Source organism: Canis aureus, chromosome X, assembly GCF_053574225.1.
Source record: "Canis aureus isolate CA01 chromosome X, VMU_Caureus_v.1.0, whole genome shotgun sequence".
NCBI lineage: Eukaryota > Metazoa > Chordata > Mammalia > Carnivora > Canidae > Canis > Canis aureus.
Window position 1 is genome coordinate 68,309,275 of NC_135649.1, and position 14,491 is coordinate 68,323,765.

The following is a 14,491-nucleotide window of genomic DNA, read 5'->3' on the forward strand; positions in this document are numbered from 1 at the left end:
ATTCATCAAAATTAAAAACACTTCTTCTGAGAAAGACTCTGTTAAGATAATTTTAAAAAATAAATAATGCATAGAAATAGTTGTAAGTTACATATCCAACTATGATCCAGAGTATACAAAGAACGCTTAAAACTCAACAATAAGAAAATGAACAGCTTAATTAAGAAATGGGCAAAGGACTTGAAAGGACACTTCACCAAAGAAGATATAAGAATAGCAGTTGAGCACATGAAGAAATGTTCGTACCCATTAGGAAAATGCAAATTAAAGCCACAATGAGATACCACTACGTACCTATTAGAATAGCTGATTTAAAAAATACTGACAAAACCAAGTGCTGGTGAGGATTTGAAATAAATGGAATGTTCAGATATTGATGAAGGGAATGCAAAATGGTACAGCCACTCTCTGTAAAGCGGATCGCCAATTTCTTGTAAAGGCAAACATGGAATAGCCATAGCACCCGGCAATCTCACTTCCGAGTGCTTTCCCTAGAGAAATGAAAACTTATGTTTACAAAACTATGTTTCCATGAATATTCATAGCAATCCTATTCCTAATTGTTCAAAATTTAAAGAAATCAAGATGTCTTTCAACAGATGAATGAACCTTGGCTGCAGCCGTGGATGCGAAAACTACTTAGCTAACATAAAGGAAAGTACAATTGATATGTGCAAATTTGGATGAATCACAAATGCATTATGTGAGATGAAAGAAGCCAGACTCAAAAGATTTCATATGGTATCATTATGTTTGTATACAATTCTGGAAAAGTTAAAAATATAGTAATGGGAAACATATCACGAGTTAGCATAGGTCTAGGATGGGGAAGAGAGTTTGAATACCTAAGAGCAGAATGAGGGAGAATTCAAGTGTAACGAAAATATTTTATATCCTGATTCAGGTGAAGATTACACAAATTTACTCATGAACAGGACTTGGACACATAACAGCATTCAAAATCATGGGAGGCACCTCAAAAGTAATATTAGAGACAAAAACAGTAGATCAGTGCCTGAAAAATTCTTGTGGGAAAATTTCAGCCTGAAATTTGAATATTGAAGTCAACGAAGTATGACAGAAGGACAAACGATGCCCATACAAAGTCTCAAAAGAAGTGCCCTCCCATGAGCCATGAGCGTTTTCTCAGGAAGTTCCTGGAGGATGTGTCCTGTCAAAAACATTGTGGTAAACTAAAAAAAAAAAAAAAAAGTGGGTTCCAATAGGCCCCAGATTGAACTTGGGGCCTAGCAAAAGAATGTTCTAGATCGATGCAGCACCCTTAGCAACCAATAAAGATTGCAGCGCGGTCTGGGAAGGTGCACTCCAAGAACAAAGGAATGAAGATACTTAGAAGATTTGGGAAAGACAGGTGATAGGTCTATGACAGAAATGGAAGTTCCTTTAGTTGTGTTCACCAATGATGTAGTTCCAGGTCTTAGAACATTGCCAAGCACATGGTATGCATTCAGTAACACTTTGTTAGGTTTGAGAAACAGAGAAAGAGTGAGTGGGAGGAGAGGATGTTGGTACAGTGACTAACTTTAATTGAAAGAGACAGTGAGTGGGGGGTTGGGAGGGAGGGAGGGGGAGAGAGAATCTCAAGCAGACTCTATAGTGGGCACAGGGCCCCACACAAGCACTATCTCACGACCCTGAGACCAGGACCTGAGCCAAAACCGAAAGTCAGATGCTCAATGGACTGGGCCACCGAGGCTCCTTGACACAATTCTGTAAAAGGAGTTTTTCTGGGGTGCCTGAGTGGCTCAGTCTGCCTTTGGCTCGGGTCATGATCCCAGGGTCCTGGAACCGAGCCCCGTTATCGGGCTCCCAGCTCAGTGGGGTGTCTGCTTCTCCCTCTGTTCCTTTCCCAGCTGTGCTCACTCTCTCTTTCTCTCTCTCTCAGATAAGTAAAATAAAATCTTTCAAAAAAAAAAAAAGAAGTTTTTCTGTAAGGCTGAGAAGAGACATGTGGGGTAGCTCAAATGGAAAGTCAGATCAGAGGAGGGTTTTTAAGTTAGGAGAAATGACAGGACTGTAGGTTGATACGAGTGATCCCAAATGGAGGAAAACATTTAGAAGGAAGGAAGGAAGGAAGGAAGGAAGGAAGGAAGTTAGTTTTCTGCTGGGTGCCCTGTATTTCGGGGAAATGGAAAGATGAGAGTGAAGATGATGAGTGATCAGAAAGGACCCCAGATATGCTCAACATCCCTAGATGTTCCCCTAATCGCCTTGCTTGACCTGAAAGCTGGCTGTTTCCTAAGATCATTACTTTACTTGAAGCGTTTCTTAGGTGCTATCGAGTCTCTCACACACCTCTACCACCATGGCACTAAATCCTTGCATAATTTAGCTCCCTTCAAAGTTGTTGAGATTAGCTTCATGGCCCTCAGTACGTCCTACCCTAGATAATGATTATGTGGACGTAGAAAGAATGTGGAATAGAAGACACAAGACAGATGAACAGAGAGGAAGGGCAGAAAAAAATATAGTAAGATAAAAACAGAAAGGGAGGCAAACCGTAAGAGGCTCTTAACGGTAGGGAATAGACTGAGGGCTGCTGGAGGGGAGGCGGGTGGGGGATGGGGTAACTGGGGGATGGGCATTAAGGAGGACACTTGATGGAATGAGCACTGGGTGTTACCTGCAACTGATGAATCACTAAATTCTACCTCTGAAACCAGTAATACAGCATATGTTAACTAATTTGAATTAAAAAAAATTTAAAGAGAAAAGAATGTGTATGCAACTGCTGTTGGAGTGTTCTGTAGGTGTCAATGAGTTCGGGTTAATAGACGCTGCTGTTCAGGTCGTCTACTTCCTTGCGAGTTTTCTGTCTCGTCCTTCTATCAATTATCGAGACAGAGTATTAAAGCCTCCAGATATTGTTGTTGAACGTCCTATTTCTCCCATCAATTTTGTCAAGTTCTGTTGTATGTACTTTGAGGCTCTGAACTTCTGTGCATCTAAGTTCACACTTGTTATATCTCCCACATCAGTGGATGCTTTCGTCATTATAAAATGTCCAATTCTGTCTCTAGGAACACTTTCTGTCTTAAAAGTCTACTTTGTCTGTTGTTATCACGGCCACGACAGCACACTTTGGCTGCCGAACTCTCAGTAGATCATCCTCTGTCCTTTCCCTCTCCGTGGGTTTATGTCATCGTCGGAAGTATATCCCCCGCTAAAAGCATATAGTTGAATGCGCAGGTTCTTACACCGGGTTGACCCTCTATAGCTTGTGATTAATGCATGAAAGATATGGATCAATTTACATATGTTATCTCACTATGAGTTTTATACATTTCTCATGTCTTTTTGGGCCTCCGTATCTCCACAACTACTATCTTTTGTTTTAGATAGGTGTGTTCTAATATACCACCTGATTCCTCTGTTCCAGGTCCCCACCCCCAGAGGCCTCAGAGCTTTCGGGGTGGCCCTTTGTTCCCTAGCAAGACCCAGCATATGCCCCGTGCTGATAGATGCTACAGAGTCTGCTCCCTGCAAAGCCACGGGTACCCCTCCCAGTGGAAGCCCCGATCCTTTCTCCAGAACCCTGCTGGAGATATGCCAAGCCTGATAAGAGAGAAAAGAAATTATACACCACGGGAGTGGCAAGAAATAGCCAGTCTGTACTGGCAGGAGCAGGGGAAATATCCCTGGGATTGGAATTTGAGGGTGCTGGATCAAGAGGGACAGGAATAGAAGACTGGATAAGCAGGTTTTACTGAGTGGGGGCACTTTCTCCATAGCACAGGATTTAACATACTGGCAGGGACTCCAGGAGATGGGGGAAATTTGCCACCCAGAGTGGCCCTTCAAAGCTTTAAGAAAGTGATGCCCCCCCACACACATGGAGGGAAGTGCAAGTGCCCACCGTGGACCAGCCGGTGGTAGAGGAAGGAAGAAAAAGGTTGATCGAGGCAGGCATGCTGGAGCAGACAGAAAACGTGAGGCCGGTCACATCGCCAGGTGGTTATGCCCTGGGGGAGGGCCGAGAGGACACACTATTCACCAAAACCACCAGCATCACCAAGAAGTCCAGCGGTTGCTCTCCTCTGCAAGCCAATGCAGATGACAGGTGGAAAGGGACCCTGGCCTACGCTCATTACTACCCACGGGAATGATGGAATTCTGACGTAACGGAGGGCAGGGGATGGCTCTTGATCAAGAGACCCGGGGAGACCCCGTTTCCAGTCACGACAGGCAAGGTCAGAGGGGCAGTCAAGAGTGACTGACTGAAAAAAAAAAAAAAAAAAGAGTGATTGACTGGCACGGAGCTGAGAGGATGGTCCAGACAGCCTGGCTCCCTTGGGGCAGCTACAGCCAGAAAAAGGCAAGAGAAAGAGGGTGGTCGTCCCAGTAAAAAAAAAAGTCACGGTTTCTGGCTCAGTTCCTGGTCCTGAGCCAATTTTGAGACCGGCCCCACTGACTGAAGGGTTGGAGGCATCCTGAGGAGGAAGGATGTGGAAACAAGCCGGTGAGTATATATACTGTTTATGATGCCACTGTCCTTCTCTGTGGAGGACTGCCATTGCTCAGGAGACGGTGCCCTGGGGAAAGAGGAATACCCAGACATGTCTAGGACTATTTGACACAGGGTCTGAGATGACACTGATTCTGGAGACCCAAAGTGTCACCACGGGGGCCTGGTCGGACTGGGGATCAGGAGACTCTGCTAATAAAAGGAGTTGGGGCTAGAGATCCAGTCATGGAAAGCCGACTGGATCCCTGGACCGACGCGGTGGTCATTTCTCCAGTCCACAAGTTGACAACTGATTTGCTTGGCAGTTGGAGCACCCCCCACCCACCCACATACACTCACTGGGCCATTTGTCTGTGGGGTAAGAAGTTATGGTGCTGGGGGAGGCTGAGCGGATCCACTGACACTGGTCCCCACCACAGGCCAAACTGGTAAGTGGAAACCAATATCAGATCTTGGCGAGGCTGAAGGAAGGGAGTCAGCAGAGAGGATGGACACCACTGGAGACCTATAGGATGCAGCAAAAGAGGAGGTAGGAGAACCCCAGTGATGAAGAGAGTGGCAAAGGTGTGAAGGGCTCTAGGATTCTGTCTAGGGGGAGAGGGATGGAGGATGCTTCCACTGGATCCATCGGTAACGTTTCCTAGGAGGCTGGTGGGTAGAGGAGATTCTGCTATATCCTTCGTGATCCATTTTGCCATGTCTGAAATAGCACACCATGACTTTAGGAGTCACTGGGAGAAGTGGCAAGAGGGCGTTTTCCACAGCCAAGCAGGGACAGTGGGGATAGTGGCACACTTGAGGAGGAGGCTCATTGCAGATTTAGAATGTGCCCAATCTCCCCCCACCCTGTAACCTTCTCCAGCATGGTAGGCTTCTCAGGTGCAGACCCAGTGCAAGCAAGAGGTGTTCAGGCACCCCAGGCCTCTCTTGGGGATCAGCCAGAGTAGGATGCAGGAAGAAGAGGCAAGGGGCAGACAGAGGAGTATGAGAGGAAGGGAAAGTACGCAACGAACGGAGGGCCCTTGGAGTAGGGGTTGGGTGGCAAACAAGGGAAGTTATATATAACAGGCCAGAACCTCACACAAGCCAAGGGAGGGCCCAATCCCAGATATCAGGACTGCTCAGCTCAGAGAAGCTGGGAACCGGCAGCCTCAGGAAAATTTGAGAGACAAGCGGGGCCCGACCCCCACCCCCACCGTTAGGCCTAGTTAGTTGGGCGTTGCTCCAGACCTTGCCTTCCGGTGCCCACTTTCCCATCAGGATCTAAGTGCCGCTGTGGAACAAAGGGCGGCGAATCCTCTGTGCACTAGGTGCTTCACCTCCCTCCTGACGTTTCGTTTCCACAACCCTGGAGACAGGTACTGGCACACCCTGTTCTGTGGAAGGGGAGGCAGAGGCTCAGAGCCATGACTCCACCAGGAAAGCAGGCTCCAGGCCAGGCCAGGGGAGGCGGGACCAGAGCAGCCGGGACCAACACCTGGACTCGCTCACACCGAAACCCGAAACCCGAAACCCGAAACCCGTAGCCCCTCCAGGGAGAACCAACGGCCTTCGACCCTATTGGTCAGGGCCTCGATGGGCGGGCCAACAAGGGGCGCGCTGGTTGGCTGGGGACGGACCAATGAGGAGGCGGCGGCGCGGGCCTCAGAAGGGTGCGCCAACCGCGCGTTGTTTGAGGCGATCTCGTGCTGCGCCGCGACGACGCCACGTCGCCCTCCCCGGGCTGGGCACCGCGCCTGTGGCAACCGCCGGAGTCGGCAGGACGCCTCGCGCCTCCCTCCACGCGTCGCACACCGCTCGCCTCCCGCCTCTCCCCTCTCGCCTGTCGCCGTTGGCGCCTGGACCAGGGTGATCGTCTCCGCGGAACCCCCGGCTGCCAGGCCTCGCCAACATGAGCGCCCCCGACGAGGTGTCTGTCTGGGGAGCGGGTTTCGGCCCGGAGGGCGGGGAGCAGGCCAGCGGAGCCCCGCGGGGACCAGGACTAGGTCTGGATCCCGGGCCGCCTCGGAGCGGCGAGGGTGAGGGCGGGTTCCCAGACCCCGAGGGCTTCGAGTCCGAGCGGGAAGTGATGGAAGCGGGAGGGCCGGTGCTTTGGGGCCGCGAAGGCCGCCCCGGCACCCCGGCCGACGACAAGGGGGACGCCCTGGACTACGCGTCCCACCTTGCTGACGAGTCCGGGGCCGCCAGCGTGCAGCAGCTGACCGACCCGGATGCCCTGGGCGTGCGGAGAAACCCATCCCCAGAGAGCTGCGCCGCTGAAGGGTCTGGCGTTTGGGCGGGCCTAGAGGCAGGGCCCGGTGGTCGAGGCGCGCTTGCCCTGAGCCGCGGAGAATCGCAGCCGCCTTCCGCCGTCCCGCTCCACCTCGGTGGGCCCGAGGGAGCCCGGCCCCGGGGGAACCCGAGAAGAGGTCCCAAGAGCAGGTCCACCGTCAGGGTGGATCGCCAGCGGCCCTCCGCCAAAGGCCCGGGCCGGCGGCCTTCCGACCCCGAGTCATCAGATGAGTTCGGTGAGATACAGCTGATGAGGGTGAGCATTTGCTCCAAAGAAAGAGGCCAAGCCAAGCCCAGCAGCCCCGAGGATCCCGGGGACACACCCAGACAACCGAGTTTCCATGTCAGGGAGAATTTCCTTCACGTGCCAGGTTCTTTCCTGTCCTCGGCTCCCCGAGGATTCACTTCGGTTGTGGAGAGGCAGGCCGTGGGAGAGTTGGACATCTCCTCCTCTAAGAAAATGCAAAGTGTGGTCTGGGGGAAGGGAGGGAACAGGCCCAGCTACCCGGTAGCCGCAGCCGCCGCTGCCGCCGCCGCTGCTGCTGGCAGCCTGCCCCCGGCCACCCCTAGGAAGAAGGTGGCCCAGGAGAAGAAATCCCTAGGGGGGGCCTCAAAAGTTACCCAAGGGAGAAGCTTTCCTCCCTGGGGGCAGAGAGTCTCGGCAGCTCCCCTGGAACCAGCCACCTTCCCCCCAATCTCTGGGGTTCCGCTGCTTGGGAGGAACAAGAGGTATTCCTTGGTTCCATCGGGAAGCAAACAGTCCAAGCACACCGGCCGCTCCCGGAAGAAATCTGGGCCCAGGAGGACACGGGAGTCGGAGCCAGTGGTGGTGACAGGAGAAGGCAGTGACTCAAACAGAGACACAGTGCCCAAGGGCCAAGTGAGTAGGCCATGCTCCTCCTCTTCTGTGCACCCTTCCCCTCCCCCTCCTCCTCCCCTGCCTCGTACTTCTTTACCCACAAACCCTGTCCATCCCTCAGGGGTTGCCATGGGTGCCCCTGGGTCATTGGGATCGTTCGGATGCCAGATCGGGTCGTGGGTTGTTTTCACGGGGGCAGACAGTAAACTAAGGTAGCACTCCGTGTGTACCCGCCACCGTTCTGGACCCTTGGCACGTTTCCTGCCTCCTCCCGTCAGAGAGGGGCTGGGATGGATGGGAGGGCTGGTAGCTGATTTGAAGCCAGGAACCCCTTCAAAGTCTGGAGCACAAACCTTCAGCCTTTAGACTCATCAGCTTCCTGCTTCCTGTTTCCTAGCTGGTCCCCAAACCTTGCTTGTGGGGAGCCTGGCCTTTGTCAGCCCACTACTCCTTCTGCCTGGCTCAGCTCTGCCTCCTGGCCCGGGGCTGACTGAGGGGGAAATCACCAGCCACATCGGCCTCTCAATTCCCTTCCCTATTCCCTGTCTCACGCCACCCGTACACACACGTGTGCAGATGTGCACCTATGCCCACCTACCCACGCTCACAGACACACGCACACGCACACCCCACGTCCCAAGTCAGATCAGTGAGAAATGTTTCCTTTAGCTTCCAACACACAGGCCAGGGCCATGTTGTTCGGGCATGCATCGTGGAGAATGCAGCAGTGGCGACCTCGACACCAGAGCCCCCGAAGTTCCAGGAAGCTCCGCGCCCTCAGCCCTGAGCCAGGGAGACGTCATGCCCAGAGGGCGTGCACCCTCCAGTGAGTCCTGTGGGTTTCACAGGAGTGCAGGGGAGAGGAGATGAGGAGGGAAACTTCTGGCTCTGGCTCTGCTGGGGGCCTGTCAGCTTTGTTGCCTGCCCCCCCACCTAGCCAGGCAGCTTCTCCCAAAGGACCGGCCTTCAGCCACATCGTCCCCTGCGTGCGGTTTGTGCAGCAGGGGCGATTCGTGGCACTGCCCCCAAACAGCAGCTCGGGACATAGGCTTTGAGCAGAACAGAGCCGTTTTTCTGTTCAGTCCTGTTTGGCCACATTGCGCATCCTGGGGGCTGCCTGTGGCTGCAGCTCTGGCAGAGTGCAACCCAGAGCCCCGGTCCCTGGGGACCACCTTCAAGGATGGGCCGCCCCTAGGGGACAGGAGGGGCAGTCCCAGAGAGAAGGTTGGAGCTGCTGGCAGAGCAGGGGCCACTTGTTGCCAGCAGAGGGTGGTGCTGCCTCACGTTAGACCCCGTCTAGGCCCTCTCCACCTCACTGGGGGCCTTGGAAGCTGGATTTCATGTTCTCTCCCTCTCAGGTGACCAGGAGCCGCTTGACCACCTCCCAAGACCGGAAAGGCTGCAGCAACCACCTGGAACACAGGGCTGTCCTCGGGTACTGCTGCTTCTGGCTCCTAGAAACGCAAGCTCAAGCTAGATGGTGGGATCCGTGTCCAGGCTAAACTGCCATGTGTGCCTCTTCCCCCTGTCCCCCCACCTCGCCTCCATTCTGCTCCCCACAGAGGGAAGGCGCCTCCTTTCCACTGAGGAGCCTGTGCCAGTCTGGTCACTGGGCCTGGGGATGTAGTGCCCGTGGGAGAAGGGGAGGGGCCGGAGAGAGAGGAAGCCAGAGGATGCTAACCATTCCTGTCTCTCTGCTGTCTGCTGGCCTAGTGTGTCGTGCTACAGAGAGAAATAGACGACCTGAAAGAGCAGCTTGGTATGAGGAGCCTCTGGCTGGGGCCCGGGTTGGGGCAGAGGCAGGCTGCAGGGAGGGCGGGGAGGGGGGGGCATGCGTCTCAGTGCAGCACCCCACCCGGGATGGGCTGTAGGTGCAGGCAGCCGCACGGGGCCCAACATCCCTGTGGGGAGGAAAACCGAGCAGGCCTGGCCCTGGAGCCCGCTGTGCATGTATAGTTAGCTAGGTGTGCGCACAGACAGGAAAATACGGCCTCGACTGCACACATGCTTTGCCAGGGAAAACGTGTCCCAGAGGTCTCCCCCTTTTAGGACGTTTAGGGATGCCCCGTTGATTTTCCCTGCTCCTCTGTATGGCTGGCCCGGTGTGTGTTCGTGTGTGTCTGTGTGTGTGTGTGTGTGTGTGTGTGTGTGTGTGTTCGTTCGCCAGTTCTGAATGGTTCCGATGTGCCCCCAACAAAGCTTGAGAAATGCTGGCACATGTTGTTCCCTTAGAAAACACATCCATATTTAATTCAAGTGGGGGGTGAGTGACTCAGGCCCAGGGCTCTCTGGATAGTGGCTGGAGGGGGTTTCCGGTTGCGGGGCTGGGTGGTTCCCCACGGGGACGGAGGGACGGGCTTCTACATCCCCGTGTCTGGAGTGCCTGCTCACGCCTGTCTCTGTTTCAGCGGCCATGCAGTCCCTGACTGACAAGTTCCAGACCCTTTGAAGTGAGTGTTACACACACCATACCCCCTCCCCACAGTCGTGGCCGCTTAGGAGGGCCGTGGGCTGGCCCCGGCGGGCTGGCCCCGGCTCGGTGCTCTTCCCTGACTCTGCTCTCTTTGACAGGTCGGGCCCAGCATCTCCGTACAAGAGGATCAGCTGGTACTTCTGGAGCCAGGAAGTTGTGGCCAAGCTGGTTCCCTCCTGTTCCACCTCAGCCAGGGCTTCCTCTCCCTGTTCTTGTGCCCCCTCCCCACCCCAGTTCACAGCAGTTTCAAATTAAAGTACCTCTCAGGTCTGTGGTCTGCCTTCTCTGTTGGTGGTGGTGGAGGGGGAGGGGGCAGGGCAGGGAGCTGCTCCATTTCCCAGCCTTTTTCAGAACAGGACCTCTGGTATCCTGTGGTAGGCCTTCTTGTGGGGAGCTTGGGCCTGCCTCTGCTAGGAGCCCTGCGGTCACGTCCCCCTCGTGCCCCGGGTCTGGGTTCTGCGTGGGCTCTGCCTGGCCACGTGAGCATATGCGGTGCCCCTTCCCCACCCCCCCGTGGGCCCCCTTCAGGTTCTCCCCTAATCTCCCCCTCTTTTGGGGTCTCTAGGTGCCCATTCACCACCCCCTCCGCCTTCAGCAGGAACCGGGGACCCCTTCCAGAGCTCCTGTCCCTCTTCCCTTCCCTCCTTGGGATCACTGTCCTGCTTCTCCCGGCCAGCCTGCTCTGCTGTCTGAGCGTCCTTCATCACTCCCGTGGCTTTCTGTCGTCGCTGGCCCTCCCTGGCCCTGTGCTTCCACGGGTGTTAAAGAGCACAGCTGAGCTCATCCTCCCACCCCCTCCCCGGGCCCAGTCCCCTCTGCGCAGTCCTTCCCTCTCTCAGTGCCACCACGCACAAGGACAACTGGCCCAGGAACTGGCACATCCTCCTCCTTAGCCTTGGGTTTCCAGTCCCATCAGTTCTCCCTCCTTGGGTTCAGTAGGGGGGAGGAGGCAGGAGTCACAGCCCAGTGGGGTGCAGAGCTACAGGGCAGGTGCAGGGGACTGAGGAGAGGAGCACAGCTTAGTCTCTGGGCTGGAGGTGGGGGCAGTGAGGCTGGTGGTGGCTCTGGGCCAACCTGGGGCAACCTGGCCGCCAGCAGCTGGAAATGGATGGTCTAGCTGTCGCAGTTCTCACGTCCCTCCTGTCCCAAGCTGGCTCTCCGCCCCCCTCCGACCTGGTCGTCTCCCTGTACTCTTGATTGGAAAGTGGCCGTCCGTTTCTATGGCAAGTGTGCGTGATGGGTCTCCAGGTGCCTGTGTGGTCCCCTCGCAGTGCTGTTCGACCACCACCATGACACAGGGCTTCCTGGAAGCGCTGTTTCCGTGCTCAGGCTCCCTGACCGCCACTTCAGGTCACACAAGATTTAGTCTGGACTCCCTGTTCCACTTCCCCCTCGCTGAAGGGTGGCGATGGCCTCCTTCCTTCAGCCAGGACCCAGGGCTCTGCTGGCCTGAGACTCAGAGGGACAGATCTGGGTCTGAGTGGCGAGAGGGCAGCTTCCCGAGAGACCGGGTATGTCATGCACAGCAGGGAGTGGGGGGGTTCGATGGTCCACAGAACAGTCAAGGCTGGTGTGTGCGTCTGGACGTGTGTGGGAATGCAGTTGATCGGGGATGGTCTCCCTTGAGGGAGAGAGAGGCGATTCAGGGAGTAAAGGGAGTGGAGCCTGTGGTCAGGAACCCGTGAGGGATTGAATGAGCAGAAGCAAGGGGGCGGATTCACTTTTCAGGGGCTGCTGTTACTTTCCTAACCCTGGAGGGGAATGACGTGGAAGTCCCCAGACGTGGAATGACGCCAGGACAGGGTGCCGGGACCCTCCAAAGGCCGGGAGCCCCCAGAGGAGTCTGTGGATCCTACTCTGTGATCCTATGCCGTCTAAGTCCTCCCGTGCGTGTTGAAGGGAGGAGAATGGGAGGGAAGGCTAGCTCGGAGTGGCTGGGACAGGCGGCATCTTAGCAGCAGGGAGCTCGCCTGGGACATTGCTCTGCCAGGAGCTGAGGGGGACAGGGGCAGGATGGGCGCAGTGAGGCTGGGAATTCGAGAGTGGCTTCCCCACGGAAAATGGGGCCGACTTGGCTCCCCACTGTTCTCAGCCTGCCTGCCTTCGGGGCCCTGGGCCATGAACTCGGGGCCAGACGCTCTCCCACGGGGGTGGGACAAGCGCAGACCTTGGCCTGGAGAAGAACATTCGTGGGACTTAATCCTTCCACTCCAAGCCCCTCACTTGAGAAGGTGGACGTTGCTTAGGGCACGTCCAGCCTGGACCCAGAGGCTGTGGTTATCTCCTGGCGGGGTAACACGGTGCGCTGTCAACTGAGTGAATGCTTTTGGCGCACACCTTCCCGCTGGGGTGTCCGTGGGTGGACTCGAGGCCAAGCGGCGACCGGGGAGAAGCCCAGCACCCGCACCGCCCAGGAGGCCCAGAGCCGTGGTGGCCACCGTGAGGAAGGGGAGAAGGGGACGTGGCAGGGCATGGGCACAATCCTCGCTGACTGGTTTGGCCAGCCTCCCTTCCCTCCTCTGAGCTCACGATCTCTGTTCCATATTCAGACTCAGTACCACACAGTCATGTTGTTGTAAACCCATACATCACAGGCTGTGGCTCGGCACCTTCCTGCCCCAGGAGAAGTAAGTGGCAGATTGTGAGGCAGAGGTGAAGGGAGTACTTGTCCCCAGGGGAGACGAGGAGGTGGGACCCCTGCCCTACGGCACTGTGCCCCTTTTGCCTTCCCCCTCACGCCCCCTCTCCAGCCAGGGAGGCAGTGGTGGCTGGCCTGGAGAGCTCTAGGCTCCGGCCTGCCTCGTTCTGCTGCCTTCCCAGCTCCTGGGCCGATGCCTCCCTCTCCATCACCCCCCAGCACCAGCACCAGTGCCAGCGCGGCCACCAGCAAGCCTTTCTCTGCAGATGCTTGGAGGGGCGGGGCTGGGCACACCCCAGGAGTGCAGGAGGTGGTGAGCACTGGAGACGGAGCTGGGCGTGGTGGGCAGAGGAATGGTCCCTGAAGATGCCCACGTCCCAATTCCTGGAATCGGCTCATAGGTTGTGAGCTTGCGGGGCGGCGGCAATGGTGGTGAAGGCTGCAGATGTCATTATGGTTGCTACCCGGCTGACCTTAGTTGGGGAGATTCTGGCCTGTGTTTGCTCCGTGTGAGCTGTTACCTGCATGATTCTCGGGTGCACCATTTGCATGACTACAGGGTGTTCACTGCTCCTGTGTTCCTGCCGGGGTGTATTCCTGGGAACTACCACTCCGATTTAGAGAAAGTTGATAGTAATATAATCTCTTCTTTTGCCCCATGCCAGTCTCTTCTCCTCCCTAGTTCTCTCGAGGTTCTCTCATTGTGATCCTCAAATTCGAAAAGTAATTGGTAAGACACAGTATCCATTCATAATGTACTTTTCACAAATTTTTAAAAGTTCAAAATTACTGAGGGGCAGCCTGGGTGGCTCAGCGGTTTAGCGCCGCCTTGAGCCCAGGGCCTGATCCTGGAGACCCGGGATCAAGTCCCACATCGGGCTCCCTGTGTGGAGCCTGCTTCCTCCTCTGCCTCTCTCTCTCTCTCTCTCTCTCTGTGTGTGTGTGTGTGTGTGTGTGTCTCATGAATAAATAAATAATTTTTTTTAAGTTCAAAATTATTGAGACAGAATTTACAGCAAGGTCTGAAGTCCTTAAGTACTCATAATGTTAGGGAACTATCACCACAATCAAACTACAAAAAACCTTCATCACCCACCAAAACCCATCATGCTCTGGTAGTTCAAACCCTTGTCTCAACCCCAAGACATGGGAAACTGCCAATCAGTACTCTGTCCTTAAGGTTTGGACTTTGTGAGAATATCAAAGAAAGGGAATCCTGTGGCTCTAAGGGTTAAGCGCCCAACTATTGTTTTCGGGTCAGGTCATGACCTCATGGGTGGTGGGATCTACACCTGGGATGGGATACACACTCACTGGGGAGTGGGCTTGTAGATTCTTTCCCTCTAGCCTGCTCATGTGCCCCTGCTCACTCTATCATCTCCTATATGTGCGATTTTCCTTTCCCAACTTGTCATTGACAGGATTTAGTATCCAGTTATTGTATCCTCACACAATGTGTTGGGGAATGTCCTTTCTCCGGTATTTCTATGAACTTTTATAATGTGGAAAATGTTTTTTGGTAAGGTGTTTGTCTGAAGTCAGTGGGGAAGTCTGGATTTTTTTTTCTGAAAACTTTTTTGACTAGTGATATATTTCTTTATGGTTATAAAACAATTCAGATTGGCTATTACTTCATTTTATAAAAAAAGATTTTGTTTATTTATTCATGAGAGACATACAGAGAGAGGCAGAGACATAGGCGGAAGGAGAATCTGGCTCCCCGCAGGGGTCCCAATGCAGGACTTGCTTCCAGGACCCCAAGGT

At 54.6% G+C, this 14,491-nt stretch overlaps 1 protein-coding gene across 1 annotated transcript; it reads left to right on the forward strand.

The window, feature by feature from the left end:
- Nucleotides 1–6,212: 6,212 nt before the first annotated feature.
- On the forward strand, nt 6,213–10,359 carry LOC144309095 (uncharacterized protein CXorf49 homolog). The gene is made up of 6 exons (XM_077890231.1): nt 6,213–7,637; nt 8,286–8,442; nt 8,975–9,051; nt 9,330–9,375; nt 10,025–10,066; nt 10,188–10,359. Exons 1-5 carry the CDS (start codon nt 6,378–6,380, stop codon nt 10,063–10,065), a joined length of 1,581 nt encoding a protein of 526 aa, XP_077746357.1. The 5' UTR covers nt 6,213–6,377; the 3' UTR covers nt 10,066; nt 10,188–10,359.
- The last annotated feature ends 4,132 nt before the right edge of the window (nt 10,360–14,491 follow it).